The sequence below is a fragment of the Amblyomma mixtum genome, chromosome 4 (genome assembly GCF_055824585.1).
Source record: "Amblyomma mixtum isolate Tamu chromosome 4, ASM5582458v1, whole genome shotgun sequence".
In the NCBI taxonomy this organism is placed as follows: domain Eukaryota; kingdom Metazoa; phylum Arthropoda; class Arachnida; order Ixodida; family Ixodidae; genus Amblyomma; species Amblyomma mixtum.
In genome coordinates, this window is record NC_143015.1 from 74,947,103 (window position 1) to 74,968,288 (window position 21,186).

The 21,186-nt window shown below is 47.8% G+C and overlaps 1 protein-coding gene across 1 annotated transcript in view; it reads left to right on the forward strand.

Annotated features, from left to right (window-relative positions):
• Nucleotides 1-20,845, forward strand: part of LOC149347055 (uncharacterized) — a 37,616-nt gene extending 16,771 nt beyond the window's left edge. Inside the window, exons 3-6 of the mRNA XM_089541476.1 lie at nt 738-962; nt 1,012-1,145; nt 3,937-4,239; nt 20,437-20,845. Coding sequence (XP_089397602.1) covers nt 738-962; nt 1,012-1,145; nt 3,937-4,239; nt 20,437-20,845 — 1,071 coding nt within the window. The remainder of the gene's footprint in view (nt 1-737; nt 963-1,011; nt 1,146-3,936; nt 4,240-20,436) is intronic.
• Nucleotides 20,846-21,186: the final 341 nt, after the last annotated feature.

Genomic DNA, 21,186 nt, shown 5'->3' on the forward strand with positions numbered 1-21,186 from the left:
CCTGCACCACCTTCAGCTTGTACCTCTTATTAAGCATAATTACGACAGCTGCCAGCTTCTCGTTAATACTATAAAGCTCCTCGATGTTTCCAGTTATGTCCTGATTTATCAGGGATCCCACACCTATCTCTCGCCTATCCGCTAATCCACGATAGCACAGTACGTGCCCGCCCTTTAGTACTGTATACGCCTCATCTGTTCTCCTAACCTCACTAAGCCCTATGGCATCCCATTTAGTACCGGCTAATTCCTCCAGCAGCACTGCTAAGCTAGCCTCATTTGATAAGGTTCTTGCGTTAAACGTTGCCATGTTCAGTTTCGAATTGCGGCCTGTCAGGAACCAGAGATTCTTAGCACCCTTCGCTGCCTCACAGATCTGACCGCCGCCTTGGTAAGTTGCTACGTAGGCGCTGGGGATTAAGGGCCGAGGGTTAATTGGTTTGTTCATAGAAGGTTGCGGCCAAGTACTACACCACGGTGGCCAAATCCTGTTGAAGTGCGTTGTCGCTTCTGGTCACCGAAATCAGGCCGCACTCCGGGAATGGCTATGCAATTCCACCGACACTGGGAGTTTTTTTTTTTTAATCTGGAGGAGAATTGCGTGGCACCGAGATTCGAACCCCGGTCCTCATGCACGTGAGAAGAATGCTCTACCTCTACGCCATCGCGGCCAACTTTCAGGACAACACAAATCAGTTGGCGCACAAGCACGGAACCAGTACTTCTGCACTACCTAGGACCCCCGCGGGCCGGCGTACGCTTATGCAGGCTCCGAGAACGTTGAGCTGGATAAACCGTTGCAGCTCCATGACCTGAGGGCGGCCCTGGCAAAAAAGAAGCTGGAACCGCCCTGGAAGACCACCCTGGTCACCTTCATTCCTAAAGCTGGCAAGACCATCAAGACGGACAACCTCCGCCTCATCTTTCTCACTTTCTGTGTGGGCAAACTCATGGAGACGATGGTAAGCGACATGTTGTCCCAGTTCATGGAATCCAAACACTTTTTCGCAGACACCATGTTCGTGTTTCGCCTACACAGATCTGCCTAGGATGTCCTGCTACAACTCAGTCGGGCTGTCCACGACCCCATCGAAAGTCGACACAATGACATGGTCGTGGAGGGAATGCGGTGTTTCCAGCATCTTGTAAGATAGGAAAGATTTGCGCCATGATGAAGAAACGACCCCTAAGGTGCGCTATCAAGAATATGCAGCGTTATACGGAATGCAAGACCGAGATCATCATGAGATACCGCTCAAGTGTGGGCGTGTCTACATGGGAAAACAGGCCGCTGTTTCAATGAGAGAACGAGTGAACACAAACGGACAATAAATAAACAATGAAAGGCTGAATCTCCCTGATCACTGCAGAGATTGTAAAGATTGCGGACCGGTGCTGGAAGAGACAAAGTTTATCGGCAAAGGCAGGGAGCGAGTTCAAAGAAGTTATGAAAACATTTTGCATACGAAAAGCTGGGCCCACGTGCATAAGCACTTCATCGGTTAAACTCAGCGGCCGTGAACTGGATTTTTTAGATGCTCATTTGTAGATCACGTCATTCCATATTGTTGTCGTGTTTATATATTTTTTCATGCCTTGTTCAGTGAGTACCACTTCACTGGCTTTTGCACACACATATTATGTTTTTCTATACATCTATTTTTTGTCTTTCTTGTTCGCTTGTCCTGGCCATGATAACGCACTGATGATGATAATGGGCTGGCGTATAAACGTTGTGTTTTCCGCAATAAACTCAGTTGATAGTAGGCGCTCTTTCTGTTTCCATGTCTTCCTGTGTTTGTTCCTTTGCGCCATCCAAAAATCCCAGTAGGTACACACACATAGCTTATAAAATGTTATTTTTAACCACGGGATATGGCCTCATTAGCGTGCCGCTAATATTTGTGTAGCGGCGAGTGTCACGTTTCGCAGAAAAATTGTTGAATAAGTCACAAAATGGGTAACTTTCAGAAATAGGCTTGCTCGCAAGCGAAGCATGGTTCTATAAATTAACAGAGACTGTCACTCGGGGTGCTTATGTGATTGTACTGTTCAATCTGAGCTGAGAGACGCGCTACAATAGACGGCCGCTCCGTAGAAATATTCATTGTCCTAAAATTATTTGCAGAGTATATCGAGGTCCGGTGCCATTTAACAAAACTGCAATTCCATTTCAAGTTGTTCTAGCATTATATGTGGATGAAAGAAACGAATATTTCCTGTCATACATGTAGGACTCCTTTATAAATGGGGGATATTTGTAAAATTTGTTTGCGACATGACAATGTTTTTTGTTCTTGAAGTGCATCACGCTGATCGGGAAATCAGAAGCAAGCATTCGCTCCTTTAAGGAGCTTCTGCACCTAGCAGTCACAATATCGCAAGCTTATACTTACCCGTCACTCCACACCTCCTGCGCACTAGAAAATGATGATGCGCAGAAGGAATGAAATATTTCTCAGTAAGAATGGTGATTTCAGTCAGCAGCGTAATAAACGCTAGTAATGAAGTCCATGTTACGAGCTTTAAGATGCCGCAACTCAACGAGGCCCTTCACCGAGCCTTTGATAGGCGAAGATGGTTTTCGTGCCTGTTAATCTGCTCTTCGACATTTCACACGGGAAGCCAAGCGGACGTGCTGCATCGGGCGGTACACTACCGGATACTGCAAGCACGGATTCTTTTAAGACGTAACCAAATTCTTGGCTCATGAGTGGCGTTAAAGGAAGTAGGTTGGTTTAAGGGGATTTCACGTCCGAAAGCAAGTCAGGCTATGAGGGACGCCGTAGTGAAGGGCTCCGCAAATTTCGACTTACCTTGGATGGAAAGCGGTATAGCTGATTCCTCGTATTCTCAAGGAGCTTGGACTGGGCACGGACCTTTACAGTGAAGCAGCAACTTTTGATGCTCTCATTTTTTTATTTTTTGCAAAACGTCAAATGCCTAAATAGGCAGCGGAGAAATTTCTTCTCAGAACTATTTATTCTTAATTTTGGTTGAAAAAACCGAAACTACTAAACTCCTTTCCATTCTTCTTTCCATTCGAATGATTATTTCTGGCTGCGTCATTCGCCGCGGACTGCAACAGTATGGAAAGTACCTAGCATATGCTTCTCAGGTCATATACGGGAATGCGTTCGAAAAATCATCACCGTAGACATAATCCTCCCGAGGAATCTAGGCCGAGAAGTGTGTGCCTGCCTCCAGACGACTTTAAACTATGCGACACTTTTCCACTCGCTTGACTGGCTTCCGTTGCAAGATAATTCAAAAGCGCTGCACATGTTTAACAGACTTCTATGTAACTCACACGGAAATATTTGTTATGATTTTGAAAACGCAAAGCACACAAAAGCGGTCGGCCTCGTCTGGCTGCAGCTGAAACAGTGCGACACGCGGCGGGAAGCAGCCGATTCAAGCCGGCAGAAGCCGAGCCAACTCAGAAACAGCGTGGTCAAAGTAGGTTGCGTTTTCGTTGCACGTATAAACAGAACCTCGCCGAGTTGCAGCTCCGGACGGTTAGAACTCATTTGGCACGCACTCGGTCGATATAACGTGACGCTCATGACGAACTTCTACAAAGACACGAACCTTGTTTTTGCTGATCTCTTCAGAGGTCACGTGGACATCTCGGGAACACTGACCTCGGCCACAAAGCCGCAATCACGACATTTCGCGATTCCTCGAGATCCTCATCGAGTCGAAGGTAGGAATCTCACTGCTTGCCATGGCGATGGCTTCCGTTTTAGCCGTGTTGACGATAGCCGATATGAGGGACCAAGCTCTCTGGTCACCGACTGCCGTGGTCACACTTCTAATGTTTCTTCTTGCATCCTTCTATGCCAACTCGACAACGATTCCGCGCGGACGGCGCTAGTTGGGAGCACGTGTTATCTTATATTCTGTTTGGATCATGGCCATTCTTCCTCTTTCCAGCTATTACCGAAGTGAGCTTGTATCCAGGCTCAGTCTCCAGGCATCCTCGGATGTGATTGACACCCTCTCGGAACTAGAGGAGGCGCTTGACCGCGACAGTGTCACTCCGTGCATTACTGCAGGCACTCACCTTCACGTGACTGTTGGGAGCAACTTTGATAGCAGCAGTACCATTTACACGAAACTGCGATTGGTGTACTGGCGGAACACGAAGCGGACAGGCCTACAGGTGGCAGGTGTGAGGAAGTGCCTTTCACGCGCTGAGCAGAAAGACCACATCTGCTTCACGTACGAGTTGGAAGAGTGCGTTGAGAAATACATGACACGTGGCTTTCGGCAGTCGAAAGACAGGTTGAGCCCAGTTTGGCTAACCGCGGCTGTCCGCAAGGATTTCCCTTTCTTAAGGGGCTACCGTGAAGTGGTGAGGAGACTTCGCGAAGCGTCGCTGTACCCTCCGAGGAGAGGAAAGTGGCTCTACAAGTGTGAAAGCCAGGCTGGCGATGCCGAGCACACCACAGTCCGCTTGAATCAAATGGCTGATCTGAAGATTTTCTTCTTGGTCTTCGCCATGCTCTTGGGATTAGCAGCCATCGTCTTCGTTCTTCAATTTAATTCAGGTTGGCTTCAGATGTTTTTTTAATCCTCGGACCATGTAGGCGAACACATGAATTCTCTCGGGCCAAGTATGTTACAGCATGAATACTGAATATTTTCAGGTTTAGTGCTTTATTCTCACTCCGACGGAGACGAGGGTAGAAAGACAGTTTTTTTCTTTATGGTAATATCTTGCCGTATTTAGGCCGACAGTTGGGTTCAATACACCTCTTGAGGTCTGTCGTGCCCACCCTCGAACAGAATCCTGCCCCTTCGAACCTAATAACAGTGTGGAATTTTTTTTCAGGCAATTTGAGGTCGTGGTGGCAATAGAAATAATTGTTTTTCTCCTTGAATTGATGGCAGGAACGCAGTGGCGATCGTGAGTGATTAGGACAGCCTAGTGCAAGTGATGATCCATGCAGTAACTGAACATTTCCTCAATTCGACCCAAAAGACTCTCTTTTCTCTTTTAGGCACTTAATCCCAGGAGTACGCTGAAAAATCTGGCAGTCTGGTTTTAAAAGTGAGGCAGTTCAGATTCACTAATTCTCTGAAATTACGCAAGAATCCCCTTTTCGCCATAATTTACACCATAATATCCCTGAAAGACGGAAAGTTCACTGAATGGGAGATCCTTCGTTAGAGCACAGGAAAGGGATTGATTATTTAAAGCAAAGTAATTTATTAATACATTACCGGAGATTAGCTCAATAGAACACCGTGATTCTTCGGTAGTTTTGTTTTATTAATGATTTCCTCTGCCTTCGCAATTGGCTGAAGCCATGCAGCGTCCTGCACTTCAGCCGATAGCGGAGAGAGAACGTGGCATCGCTTCGATTCAGCCAATGACAAAAGGTGTGTTGCATTCAAGATATGACACGAAATCGGCTTCAGAACTCTTATATCATATCGGCGCAGATGGCCTCAAAAAGATTTCCTTTATGGTATTCGTTCATATTATTCAGCAGTTGGCTGTGTTGCGGGGATCGGTTACTGAACTTGCTCGCGCGACTCTAGAACTCCTGTGCGGGGTTACCCTTTCCTGAAAGTGCAATCAGGTTTCCCGGGCATATGTGTTGCGATTGCCGACCTCATCCAAGGAATCCCTCGTTCCCGTGTGGCTCCTCTACTTCAGAGATGCTCAAGAGAGGCGCATTGTGGCTTAAGAAGGCGTCACAGAAGAGGCGAGCGCATACCGTACAAGACATCTTCGAGCAGCAGTATTGCAGTCTACCTTCCTTGCGTCCGTGTATGTCTCGGGCCTTTAACCAAAAATCAGCAGTTGAAGAGGCTCACTGCAGCAGGGTTGCCTTTTCCTGTTCTCTAGAGCGGGGCTAATAGTGAGCTGAAGACATCAAGGAAGGGAATGGAAGGTAACGACAGAAGGGGGGCGGGGTGAAGGAGGAGAATAAAGAACAGCTGTTTGCCGTGGAATACCTAAGGTAGACTTCTTGTCTTAGGTACGTAAAAATTAATGTGGCCTAAAAACCGTGGGTGGTTAACATGGTATGACTAGTTTTCACAGGAGTATGTAAGATGTCGGCGCAGCGCTGACGCATTTCTGACACCACCCTGACTTAAGGTGGTCCGAAACATAGCTTGACACCAAGTTCTACAAGTGTGTAAGCAGTGTGGTTTTAAAGATACCCCTTTTTTGTAGCCGGGCATATATCGGCGAGACAGGAGGATGCATTAAGGACCACACAGGTGAGCATCCTGCGTTAGTGACCTCAACTTAAGGAGGTAGACTGCGTTTACATTGTCGAATAGTAATTGCTCCCTGTTGCTTCGTTAAGTAGAGATTTTCTATTTATAAACCAGTTGTTGCTGTGTAACAAAGAGTCTTCTCTTTTTCAGACGCATTTTTAAACCTGTCGCTTGTTCTCGTGTACTTTTTTCTGCGGGGTCATGCTCAAGTTCGGACCCACAACATTTACATTAGATTTAGAGGATTGGTCAAGCATTGTTTGTTCTGTAGAAGTGAATGTTCCTTCAATAAACATTCCCTGTTCAGCTTCATTAAAAATTCCTTGTTCAGTTGTCATTGTGTGTGTTTATTTCACTTGTGATTTTGTAGTTTTTTTTTCTGCTGGTTTATGTATAAAAATACACTGACGGTCTTAGAGTAGACTTGGGGGTGAAGAAAAACGTCGCCTGGGATGCTGAAAGCCATCTGGAGATGATGCGTCGAGATTTGTTTTAATAGGCTGGCTAACGATGGATCTAAATCGATGTAATTTTTTATCTGCTGTAGATGTCTATGATAGAAGAAATTCAGTTTGGGCTAGATGATGCATACTCCTTGAGACAGGAAGCAATAGCGCCTACAAATAGGAACACAACAGGAGAACCACGCAGGACAAACGTTAATCCCGCGTACTTCTCCCGATGCGTTCTTTGTAGGCGCTGTTGTTTCACGTCAGCATTAACTGCAACGGAGGGACACTAGTTTATGGTAGCGCTTTCCAGCAAAGGAACCATAACATAATCTGCAAGAACGCTTTGTACCTGTGCCTCATCTTGGCGTGGAAAACAGTCGAGCGCTGCTTCTGGAAATGGTAACGCTATTACTTTGCAAACAATTTGGTTTGAATAAGAACAAAGAAGAATGTTTGCGCCGTATAATCTCCATTGACGTCGACGTGGTTCTTTGACCATCATCTGAGGCTGTACAGCTGGCCATCCAGCTACACTTCCGGTGTCTGGATGATCTCTGGAAGCACATTTTTGAGTGTTTCACACTAAAATGTAATAAGCACGATCCTGACTCAAGAGCCGCAGAGTTTAAGGCGACAGCAGGTCTTTCGCCCGACAATGGTGCTTCATACGCCGCTTGGACAGGAGGACCCCGTGATCGTTGACTGCTCGATTTCATTAGATCAGCGAACCTTTTCTCATTTATTTAGGCGTCCTCATCTATCATTACATACCATTTTATGTCCTGAGGCAATCAACGTCGCATTAAAAAAGGAACCCTTTACGAGAGTGAAAAGAGAGTAAGGTGTTCTCTAACGCACTGCCTTTTAGTGTTAGGTTGTGCTACCTAAGTTCCGGAGTAGATTTCGATCGCTAATATTCGTACGCGGGATGCTTACGGGATATGCGTATACGGGATACGGTATGCGGCATATTCCCACTGCAAAGCATGGTAAATTGATGTAGTTAGGAATGGAAGGAGTGTTTTAAACGCAGCACCGGAGGTATTGAGATTAGCAAATACAGGAGATTTAAAGCTGGGTTATAATCATCGTAACGGTTAGAATTTCACAGGTTTTATTGCGAAAGCAATATTGCTAGCACTTTCCTGCCGTCGGTGGAGGTCGTTCCTTCGCTCCGGCGCAGCTGCGGCGCATGACCACGTGACAGTGTGACGTCACGACCAGAGGAGAGCAGGGGCCCCAACTCGTCTCTTCCGCCGTAGTCGTTCCTTCGCTCGGCACGGCGGTTACCACGTCACGACGGTCACGACCTCCTCGGCCCGCCGCGTGAGATGTGATGGCATCGAGCTCATTAATTAAAAAATTGAATTAATTAATTACTTCAAATAATTAGTTCAAAGAATTGGTTCGATTAATTATTGTAATTAATTTTGATTACCTAGTTCGATTGATTCAATTAATTTTACTTCATGCCGAAGAAGAATCTATGAGCAGTGCGGAGCGATATAATCACAAGAGAAGAAAACGCCGTGCGGAAGAAATGCCCGAACAGAAAGAAGAGCGGCTTGCTAAAAGAAGGTTGCAGTATACAGCCAAGAAGAAAGAGAAGAGCATTGTGGTGATTCGAGACGGTGGCATCGTGGCTCAGCGACGTGAAGAACAAGAGATAGGAGTTGGCGAATTCGAGTCTGCTACGCTTGAATTCGAGAAACGAAACTTCCAGCAGAACCAAGCGCAGCCAGGTGTTATTGCTTTCCAATCAGCCAGGCTTAACCAAGCTAAGCCTTCAGCCAATTTTTTTTTTCAAGAAGGAATTTGTTTCCGTTGCCAACCGTAAGTATTCTGTACTTTAAGGATGGAAATCTAGCCCAGTGCTTGGGCAGCATACCTTGCCTCTAAAAGGGTGTGTGCTAGAGGTCAGCTTAATCCCTTTTTACTCCTATATATTGCCGCGAATCTTTGTAGCCTTTGTTTGTTGTGTTTATTTGTTCATGCTTCAAGGCTACCAGCACGCCTCTTTATCGCTTCGTTTGTGACGAAAGACTCGCCTAGAATTATCTCGATTGATCGCATCCGGACGGAGCCGATTCTAGTTTGCGCCAGAATGTTGTAGTAACTTCTAAAGCTTTATCTCGAAGGTTCGCTATCAGCTTTAAAAGAGCACGGCCGACAGCGGCGGTCATTCTGTTCGACGACCGCCGAGCACGCTTGTTGCTACGCCGCCGCCGAGTGATTCAGTTCTTTGCGGGCGCAAGTCAGCGCGAATAAAGATTTCCGTTTCGAAGACATCCTCGTTGTTTTCCCTGTTCGCCGGACTGCAGTCACCACTACGTGACAATATGCTAATACGTGTTTAGTGTGCATGTGAATTCGCCCGAATCGAAAAGTATGTATCCAGCGGAGAGCATGAACTTATTGTCGCCGGGGGTTGCTTACCGAGCCTAGCGTGTACTATGATATCCCACAGGCTTGTAAAGGTACAAGCGCTTTCACCCGTCTACCTTTACAAGCCTCGAGTTTCAGCGTCTTCAAAGGAGACACTTTCCCCCACCTCATAGGAAATTAGTCAACCTAGATGCCTTCTCTAGCCGGCAGATACAGACAAACACTTTTACAAACCTCCATAGACTACATCTCATGCACCCAACATTTTACTCCGACACCTGTCCTTAGTGCCAGACCCGCCCTACACACTTCCACATTTCGTGGGGATCTGGGGCCAAACCAAACCACCTACAGACGGAAAACACGGCTTTTCAGCATTGGGAGGCGCTGCTGACCAGCGATAACCTGGAGGACCAACGGGCCCTCATACAACAGGTCCGCAGGGCAGCTGAAACCAGTGGAGCCCTGGAATGAGGACCCCACCCGTAAGCTCGTACAACTCGTACAACTTGCAAGCGCTGGTTATACGGTCGGAAGAGTTATGCTGGCCACAAAAACAAAAACTAAGGGCTGCATTGTGCGACGTCCAATCGTAATTTTTTGATCGAAGCCCAAGGTCAGCCATTTGAAAGAAAAAAAAAAACAAAATTGTAGGGCAGATTACACTCTCGTGTAAGACTAATGACACAGCGATGCTGTTTGAATTTGGTTCGACTGAGTTAACCCTGATTATACTAGTCTAAGAACACTGAGTGATCTGGACCTGCAAGTTTTTATTTCAGTATAATCCACGGACGCCTGACGCCCCCTGTCAGAGCGGACAACTAATACAACTGTCGTCCCCTCCGACAGGGGGCGTTGGGCGTCCGTGGGTGAACTCTTTACTCCTCATCCTTCATGGAACACGGCCGCCGCTGCGCACGACTAGCGGAAAAACCTCCGTCTTAAGCAGCATCGCTGATTCGCTGTTAAAAGGATGGTCGATTTGCATGGTAGGGTAGATGTGAATTAGGTGCGCTAAGTGTTCGGTTTTCCGTTCGGTTCCCGTGTTGAGAGCCAGAGTTCAGGGATGATAGTTGTTTGGATAGCGATAATGTGTTGATGTCCGTATATGCGGAACTGGTCATTCTCTCCATTCATAGATCCCTGGTAATCTTCCTGCCGCTCCCGGCACAGTGGTGCAGCGGTCAATAGCCACTGCCCTACTATGGCAGGGGCCGCCATGTGGGCCTAACCCTCGAACCCGGCTATCCCCCCTCACCCCAACCCCACCCGGGAGGACTGGGAGGCGATCGTGCTCGGCCGCCACGACTTACAGGCCCAACAAGCCTTAGTCGGGCGCGCCCGTGTGGCAGCCACCGCCACTGGGGTCCCAAACTAGGGACCTCCGCCTAATGCTTGTATGGATCGGTCCCTTGCGGGCTGAGCCAACCATACCTCCTGTCCATTCCTAGTATATGTTTTCACCACCACCCCCTTCAGTGTGACTTTGGCTGCTTGGGTTGGGTTGCGATTCAGGCTGCTCTTCCGGAGCAGCCTCTCAAAATTAATTGAGCTGCGGCCTGACACAGTGGGCAGGCGCTCACCTGCTTCCCGCGTGGTAGGAAGGTGAGCAGCTTGCCACAAAACGGGCTTCAGACAAAAGACAAGCAGACAGACAGGCAACGGCTAAATGAGGGGAAAGGGCGCTATAAGTGCTGGCGCACTAACCTTAGTAGCACGATATGAAGGCAGAACGTTGTGGCAATGCCGAGAATGTTTTATAATGTTGTGCAACTTACTCCAACATTGCAGCAACATGTCCATAAGTTCGCACGATGACACTGCTAGCCTTGCAGCCACATGCTCAGAAATTCATAAATATAACGTACTATCTGCCATCGTTGAGACAACATCGAGAAGCAACGTTGATGTTATACACCGTGGTGAAGGTTATCATAATGTATGAATCAAAACAATACAGCAACATTACAAATATATTTCCAGCACAGGGTTCCAGAACATTTCTGACTGTTGCTACAGTAAAGATTTTTTTTTAACTAGCAGTGCTTTGCAAAGAAAACTCTTCTATTGCGCCTGCCATTAATTGCGTCCCTTCATTAATATGTCGCAAAGCTTTGTTTATTACCTACCGCCCCTATTACCCTTGAAACACTCTTCAGGGACAGCTATATAACCTTGACTCTATGTTATCCGCCCTGAGGTGAGGGTACGATTTGCATGTTGTACTGCATTGTGGAGCTCATGTGTCGGTCGCTCTCGTTGGTCCTTGCAAAGCTTTATGATATTGTTACGAAGCAGATGGCGAAGAAGCGGGCTGTAGCGCGGGACGGAGCGCTCGCACCGACGCTGCCCGTCTTGTCGCCCGCCAGCGGCTGTCGGCCTCCCAGTTCACTCAGAAACGCCGTCATGACTGTCGCAGTAGTGAAGTCACCTACTCTCCTGACTCCCTTGTGTTGCTCTGGGTCCCGTCCCGCCGTGTGGGCCTGTGTGAAAACTGCTCCCGCGATATTCAGGCCCTTATCGGGTCGTACGTCCCGTGACCGCGGTGGAGTACGAGATCACCCCGCTACATCCACCGTCCCCGGCCGCTGCACCCCGCACCGATATCGTACATGTATCCCGCCTCAAACGTCACGACTCGTCGTCTAGCTGGCCTGTGTAGTGTGCACCGGGACGGTGCTTTTGCCGCGAGGGGGGAGGGGGGGGGGGTCATGCAACGGACGCTCGAAGGACGACGAAGTGGTTCTGTAACGAAGACGACGCTGAGATGCGCGCTTGTGTGCTGTGAGACTGCTCCTAGCCGGCGGTCGTTTGCGTAGCAGGTTACCTCTGCTGTTTCTAGCCGCCACGTAACAATATGTTGTGAAGCTTACCTACTGGCAAGCTAGTGCAAGGTTGCTGAACTTTTCATGAATGTTACATTAATGTTATGAAACATTCTGGCATGGTTGCAGCAATGTCAATATGTCAAATGTGGACACAACATCGCGGAATATGTTGCAGCAATGTTTTTTTGCGTATGTTGTCTTGATATTGCCAAAGAAGGACACTAGCCACGTTTATGCAACCTAAAAAGATAATATCGCTGCAATGTTACAGCAGCAACCTGTGCTGCTAAGAAAAATTGCCAACAAGGTTGCAATAACAAGCTGAAGGACATAATAAAGAACTAGACGCCAAAAAATAATTCTTTGCCTCAAACGGTGTCCTAAGCAGGCAATGGCTTTAGCTCCCGTTCTCGCCGAACTAAAGCGGACGTCGTACGCCAACACGAGTGATAACACGATGCCGGACCTAAATCCTCCTTGGGTAGATTTTCCACTCGCACGGTTAAGAAGCAGGTTCGCAGGTGGGCCTGAAGCGCCTGAAACTTCGTGCAGCAGTTCCAACCTTCGAAGAATGACGCCTGGCGTCGCCTCTCCGCCTTTTCTTGTCCCTTACGTTGTGCCTGGGCGGCCTGCGCCTCCCCATTGGCCGGCCACTGTCACGTGGTACAAACCGTTTAGTATATGCTCTTCTTTTTTACTTTGTTGGTTGCCTTCAAAACCGCTGGTGAAGGCGCACTTTGGACGCCAGTTTTGATACCGGAGCTAAGCATGCACGGGAACGGTTTCTGCGATGTTGCAAGGGTTTTACTTTCTGGTTGTTCGCGTTGTCAATGAGCCCGGATTGAACCATAGGATCGCGGTGAAAAGTAGTGCGACTGTGTGTCCGAGATGCTTCGGTGAAACTTTTCGCCATGTGTTTAGGCGTACGAAAATGCGACCGAAGGTGTGCTTGCATGTATTGGCTGAGCGCAATGCAACACGACTCGGCCGGTCCCTCCATGTGTGGCAAGTAAGCAATGCGTCAATGTGTAATGCCTCTTCACAATACACTGGATAAAATGCTCGCTGTAGTTCTTTCTTTTCAATGCTTTAGTGCTGCGCGTCCGATCGTCTCGGCGCTCTGCGAGTTCGGATGGCGGGCCACACCTCACTGTCCTAACTGTGAAGAGACGAGGGCAGACACAGAATACATTCCGTACTCACATAACCCTACCGCCACTACCGGTCCTTACTTTATTTACCCTTATTATAGATGGGTTATTATTGTTATTCTAGATGCACTACCACGTGGTATCCTCCTACAACCACTAAATAATCTATAACCGAATTTTTTTCGTGCAATTCCGGTTTCAAGAGCCGAACAATGACTGTGACGTGAAACTGTGCTTATACGTCACGCAGGACACGAAAATACATCGATGTAATCGCTGCTTCGTCGTTTAAATTCGCCACAATGCTAAAGCCAGCCGCCTCAAGAGACAGAATGGCAACGTAAGTACAAGCAGTGATTATATTAGTTTTTTTCGTGCCCTCACGTGACCCATAACCACACTTTGACATCACAGCCATCATTCGGCTTTTGAAGCTGGAACCGAAACTGTATGACTGAAAAAAATGATTACAAATTATTTACTGGTCGGAGGCGAATACCACATGGTCATTAAACATAGCAATATCTTCCGCGCCATTGTAATTGAGTTGAGCTGTGTATGCTACAGGTGGAATTAGCCTTGCTTATTCTGCCGGCAATTGCTCCACCATAGCGTCACTTATCCTAAGACCGGTAAGATCTGCCCCGCTATGCACACAGACGCTTATAATAGAACACAGGCCACTCCCGCAGTCCCCATCTATGTACACGTCCACTCGCAGCACAACATTATCCACTCCAGAAGTCACCATCTATGCACATATTCAGTCACAGTTGAGCATAGTCCATTGCAGAGCCACCATTTATGCACAAACTCACTCACAGAATAACATAGACCACTCCAGAAGGCACCATCTATGCACACATTAAATCACAAAGGACCATAGACTACCTGCTGTCACCATTTAGAGTCAAGACCAATGTTCTGCAGGAATGTTAAAAAAAGACGTGAAGCCTCTCCAATGCATGTCTGGTTTCCACTCGGGTAGATAATGTCCTGAATTGTACTGAGAAGGGCTCCTGTCCTATAGAAGGAAGCGAACAACACAGACCTTTCCGTGTTGTCCTGTGGGCAGTACATATTATAATGTTCTGTATCCCTGCACACACCACATATAGAACATAGCGGAGACGATGCCATGCCCATCTTATGCATCCAGGCAGGAGTACGACCACCGCCTGTTCGAATTCGATGTAGTAGAGTGGCCTGGGATCTTCTGAGACCCTCGGTCACACATGGCTTGTGGGGCGCACTCCACAGGGTACTGAAATAAACGAGCACCTTTTTTGTGAAGAAAGGTTTTGCAGCTGGAGGGACTTGTTTTGAGGAAATTCTTGACAGAGCTTTATGGACGAGACTGTCTGCCACCTCACTGCCTCTGACTCCTAAGTGAGAGGGAACCCATTGGAAATATATAGTAAAGCCTCTCTTGTGCAGATTCTCTACCAAGCGTAGAGAGCTTGTAGACAAGGTGTCAGTAGGGAAACCGCGCTCTAACCTCTGAAGGACAGATTTTGAATCAGTTACGATGACAACAGGTTGAGCCCGACAAGACCCTAACTTTCATAAAGAAGCCTCGAAAGCAACAGTTTCGGCCGTTGTGGATGATACGGCAGCAGAAATCTCTACAGACCACTTAGAAGCCAAAGAAGGCTATGCTAACTTGTTCGACCTTATCCACAGAAGCATCCGTGAAAATTTGAAGATGGCGGTCATACTCTCTTTCCAAATGTTGAAGTACTAGCGAACGCGTTGCTGCCAAAGGAGGGCTGCGCCTTGCGCTCACATCGGGAACTGCGACCTTACAGTCGAGGGTCGGAAAACACCATGGTGGTTTCAACCATTTCCTTTGCAACATTAAGGCCTAAAGAACGAAGAGTATTAAGTGCCAAATAGGCCTTCGACTCATATCTCTTGCAGAGCCACTGGAGAAGGAATTGGTTAGCTATTGTCTCTCCTAGGCGGCCAAGATGCAGTAGTAGTCTCTGTGAAGCGACAAGGTTTAGAGGTTTCGATAGTGACTCATGAAGCACTGCATTGCTCGAAGCCGCCTGAGGAACACCAATGGCTCTTCTTAGGCCCTTTATATGAAAAACATTGAGACGTTCAAGCGGTAAGGACGAGGGAGATATTAAAGGTAACTGTTACATTACGCGACTGACCACCAGCGCTTCATGAAGTTTGACCATTGAAGAAGGATGGTTTCCCCATTGCTCACTAGTAATTCTACGGATCACATTAAGACGCGAAAGTGGAGAAGAGACAATGGCACCGACAGGTTTTCACCACTGTAGACGGGGGTCAATAATGACGCCCAGAAAATTCGTGTGATTCAATTGACGGATGCAAGAGTGGCCAAGGTGTATCCGCAACCACGCTTGACACCTTCCTACACCTGGAAACAAAATAAAGCCCATTTTTCCACTGATAGAGACAATCCCACACCTCGATGGTAAGCTTGCACCAATAAATAGAGCCTGTCGAGCTATCAGCGCTAATCGCTTGTGTTGGTAGCCAGTAATCCAAGTAGAAATATCGTCAGCATATATTCACATACGCACTTGCCTGTAATATTTTTTCCGCATCATTGTAGATGAGAAAACATGTCACCCATATTAGGTGTCCATACTCCTCTAAAGCTACTGCGCTCAACGCCACCTCTCTCCCTCGTGCGAGCAGGCGCCTTTCGTAGGAGAGAAGGGAAACTCTCCATAGCGGAGGAAGCGCGCTGCTCTGCGTGTCATGAGGGTAGGAGACGACTCTTGATCTAGCGCGGTCGGGGTTTCACCACGGATTGAGCAACACCGCCACCTTTTAGCCTTCGGTCCTATATATTTTTAACCCTTTATTAACACGTTAATTCCCATGCATTTGTACTCCCATTCATTGGTTATAGTCCCATGCATTGGTTAGAGGTCATGTGAGGGCACGAAAAAAACTAATACAATCGCTGCTTCTACATTCGTTTCTATTCTGCCTCTTAAGGCAAGCTGGCTTTAGCAATGTGGTTAATTAAAACAACGACGAAGCAGCAATTAAATCGATGTTTTTTTCGTGTCTAGCCTGACCTATAACCACAGTTTGCGTCATAGTAATTGTTCGGCATTTGAAACCGCAAGTGCACGAAAGAGAAATTTGATTATAAATTACTTTGCGGTCGTAGGCGGTAGAGTTACGTAAGTACTGAATGTATTGTGTGTCTGACCTCGTCTCTGGATAGTTCGGAGAGTGAGCTGTGACCCGCCATCCGAGTTCGCAGAGCGCCGAGATGATCGGAAGCGCAGTACTAGAGCAGTGTCAAGGACGAACACCGGCAAACATCTTATCCAGTGTGTTGTGAAGTGGCATTAAGCAGATGGACGCATTGTTCACTTGCCACGGGTGGAGGGTCGGTTCGCGTCGGGTTGCACTGCGCTCAGCCACTACACGCAGCCATACCTTCGGTCGCGTTCTCGTACTTCCAAAAGCATGGCGAAGAGTTTTACCGAAGGATATTGGACATAAAGTCGCACTACTTTTCACCGCAATCCTATGGTTCAAACCGGGGCCATTGACAACGCGCACAATCACGGAGTAAAACCCTTGCGGTATTCCAGAAACTCTTCCCGTGCATGCTTAGCTTCGGCATCAAAACTGGCGTCCAAAACGCGTCTTCACAAGTAATTTTTGAAAGCAACCAACAAAATAAAAATTTCAGAGGACACATTGGCTCTCTAAAGTGCTGCAAGGCGAAAGCCTTTCCTGGCGCACTGTTTGGCATTCACTGCGAGACTGTTTGTGCCGTACAGGTGCTTTATTTAACTGCACACTTGACTACCGACATTGACTGCTTCTTTAGCACGACTCTCTCTCTGCTTCGATGAGTTCGGTCGTATCCATGGCCCTGTTCGCAGTAATGAGGTACGCAAAGTGTTCACCCACGGACGCCTTACGCCCCCTGTCGGAGCGGACGACAACTATTTTATTAGTTGTTTTCTGCTTCAAAAGGGGGCGTAAGGCATCCGTGGTGGACCACATTACTGCGAATCCGCGCACTCTGACGTCATAACCATTTCGTCCAACCGAAAGGTGTGACACCTCTGCTAACAACCTTCTGTTGACGAGCTTCTGTCGAAAACGGTGAGGCATTAAAGGCTTACTCCATAAAAAAGAAGAGCACGCACTAAACGGTTTGTACCACGTGACAGTGGCCGGCCAATGGAGAGGCGCAGGCCAGCCAGGCACAACTTAAAGGACAAGCAAAATGCGTAGAGGTGAGGGTTGGCGTCATTCTTCGAAGATTGGCGCTGCTACATAAAATTTCAGGGGCTCCAGGCGCGCCAGCGAAACTCCTTCTTTAGCGTGCGAGTGGAACACCTACCCAAGTTCGATTTAGGTACGCCATCGTCTTCAGACTCCTATTGGTCGTTGTTAGTGGACGACGTTCTCTTTAGTTCGGCGAGAATAGGAGCTAATATATTGCATGCTGATGAGACCATTCTAAACAAAGAGTTATATTTTGGCACCTAGTTTTTTGTTATGTCTTTCAGCTTGTTATTGCAACTATATAGGCTATATACTTAGTGCGCTAGCACATACAGTGGCCATTCCCCTCATTTAGCCGTTGTCTATCTGCTTGTCTATTTGTCTGAAGCCCCTTTTGTGGCAGGCTGCACATCTTCCTACCACTCGCCGGGAGATGAGCGCCTGCCCACCGGCAGCTCAATTAATCAGTATAATCACTGTTAGCTTAGTCGAATCAAACTCAAAAAGCATCGCTGTCTCATCAGTCTTACACGGGAGTGTAATCTGCCCTACAATTTTTTTTTTCTTTCAAATGGCTGACCCTAGGCATAACAGTTCGTGCCATACAGCGAGGGCTTGCAAGGCGACTTTTAGCAGAGGCGGGAAAATTTTCCCACGCAGTATTGAATTTTGCGCTGAAATTGGCGTCATACAGAGTGCGCACCAGGCGCTGTGCAGTTCTTGTGCACATCTCTAATATCTTTTTCGAAAAGAAATAGCTTTAAAGACTTTTTGTGAGCACCGAAAAGACGCGCATGGACCCCGCCGTCAATAACAATTGCCCACAAATGAAGTGCATGCACTAAAAACCAACTGGCACGGCGGACAGAAGAACGATAATGCGAGCTTGATATTGATCAAGAAATTTTCAGCGATCAATAGCAGAAGTTGTCACATACGGGTTCTTCTCTGCAATGCAACAGGAGCTAGTTGGAGAAAAATAGATACTACATTCACAGCTTTGACATGTACCGACAATGACGACTACTTGAAACACCTCCACTCACAAAAAAAAACACCTTAAATCATGAGAACTATCGCCAGAACATCCTTAATAATGCTGTCCAACGAGTAATCACTGTAAATCGTGACGGCGTAATTATAAAGCACAGAAAAGTTAAGAATGAGGGGCCCCCTGCAGTTTTTGCGAAATACTCGAACGGCCTTACGAACATAAACAATATTCTGCGGAAATACTACCCTATATCAACTCACAACGATCGCCCCACGAAAATATTTCCCGATGAACCAAGGGTAACGTGCAGACGCAACGCAAACCTGAGGAGGAGGAAAAACTTTATTGAAGTGGAGGGGAGTTGCGCCAGCTTGTGGGTCCTCATTTCAGGACGTCACTGGCTTGAGCGGCCCGGCGGACCTGTTGGTCCTCCGGGTCATCACTGGTCATCAGCGCCTCCCATCGCTCAAAAGACGTGCTTTCCGTCATTAGAGTATTTGGTTTGGCCCCACATCCCCACGAAATGAGGAAGAGTGTAGGGCGGGCCTGGCACTATGGACAGGTGTCGGAGTATAATGTTGGGTGCATGAGATGTAGTCTATGGAGTTTTCTAAATGTGTTCGTCTGAATCTGCCTCGACGAGAAGACATCTAGGTTGTCTAATTTCCTACGGGGTGGGAAACGTGTCTCCTTTTTAGACGCTGAAACTCGAGGCTTGTAAAAGTAGAGAGGTGAAAGCAGTTCTACTTTTACAAGCCAGAGAGATATGATAGTACACGCTAGGCTCGATAAGCAATGCCCGCCAACAGTAAGTTCATGCTCTGCGCCTGATACATACTTTTTGAGACAAGCGATTCACGTGCACTGTAAACAGGAATTTGCATAATATATAGCAATAAAAAGGGAGCAAGTTGACTTTTGCACACACCCTTTTAGGGGCAAGGTATGCTGTCCAAGCGCTGAGGTAGATTTCCATCGCTAAAAGCACAGAATACTTATAGTTGGCAACGGAAACTAATTCCTTCTTCAAAACCATGTGAAATTCTAGCGGCTACGAAGGTTATGACCCAGCTTTAAATCTCCTCTGTTTGCTTACCTCAAGACCTCCGGTGCTGCGTTTAAAACCCTCCTCCCATTCGTAACTACATAAAGTTAAAACCATGCTTTGCAGGCGGAATAAGCCCCCGTTGCCAAGAGTAAGCATCCCTTATACATACATTTAGCGATCCAAATCCACCCCGAGACTTGGGTAGCATACCCTAACCCTAAAAAAGAGTGCGCTAGAGAACATCTTACTCCCTTTTCGCTCCCGTAAAGGGATATTCCTTTTTTAAAAGCGATGTCGATTGTCTCAGCGCATAAAACGGTATGTAATGATAGATGAGGATGCCGAAATAGATAAGAAAAGGTTCGCTTGTCTAATGAAATCGAGAAGTGAACGAAGATGAGGTCCTTGTGTTCAAGCGGTGTATGAAGCACTACATTTTGTGCACCTATCAGTTGCCGCCTGTGTCTTGGTCAATCACCCGCAGTGGGTACGCGCCATTATCTAGTGGACAAAAACAACAACAACACTATTGTTTGGCGAAAGATACGCTGCCGCCTTGAAGTCTTGAAAACGCCACTAGGCGCGACGAGAGCGGACGCACCTTACTTCGGCTCCAGAGATCTTCGCCCGGACCGCAGAAAATTTTGGCGGAACCCTGGATTATTCAGCTCCATCGTGTGCGGCAAGCCATCAGGACCAAGTAGACACCATGTTTGCTCAGGTGGGATCATGTTTCGGCATTTTATATCGATTATTGATTTCCCCCTGAGCAGCTCTTGCACTAAGCCTAACGCGTCGCCGCTGCAACGGGAATCTCCGAGCCGCCGCCCAGCATGGCGACCTCCTTTCGTCGGGGATATGATCCGTTAACTGCGACGTGGACTGAAATCATCCCTACAGAACCTGTAGAAAACGACCCGCCTGCAGAAGAAATTAATGATGACCATCTTGCAGCGTGCATCACTCTTCACAAAGGTGGCCACCCCTCCAAGGGAGACGCCGCCTCGAACACTAACGTGACGGTAAGGTAACAGCTGCAGACCGGCGGCGTCCGGTCATCACCTCCAGCCAAACTTTCTTGGCGACACAGTCGAACACCCAAATTCGACAAAGAAGACATCATTATTGTAGTCAAGCCACGCATATCCATCGACCTACGGGCAGCATTCCCACCGGCCGAACTTGGCCACGCCTTGACCGCCTATGTTGGCATCGATGAGGCTCAGCAGGCCTCGTTCGTGAACTGGCCCCTGTGGGACCAAAACCTCTCCATTTGCGCAACCCAAGACACCACCATCGCAAACAAATTGGCCAGGGAATTCATCCTTTCTTCCAGCAATGGTCAGGTTCTCGTGCAAGGACACGTAGAATTGAGCGGCGAAGTGTTCCGTCGCATTATTACCGTCAACGAGCGGGAGACCACGGCAACGCTCAAAGGCAAGATTGTGTGGATGGACGGGGCATTGCCTTCGTCCGAAAACTGGGCAAATCTTCGATAGCACTCATCACCTTCGTGGGTAGAAGTGTGCCGCGCTTCGTCCGCTATAACACGACTATCACACCGGTGCGAGAATCCAAGCGCACTATTCCCGCCTGCTACCGGTGTGGTACATCGTGCGAACATCTGCCCCAGGCCAGTGGAAGAAAGATGCGGCCATTGTGGACAGAATGTGGGGTCAACGGCCGAGGGTATGAACGCTCATGAGTGCAAGCCATCGTGCCTTGTGTGCGGGGAAGCCCACCTTACGGGATCCCAGGCATGCAAGGGCAAGTTCCGGCGTCTCCAGGCGGCGCAGCGACCCCCCATGGTACGGCCGCCCAAGGACACTCCGGTGCAACG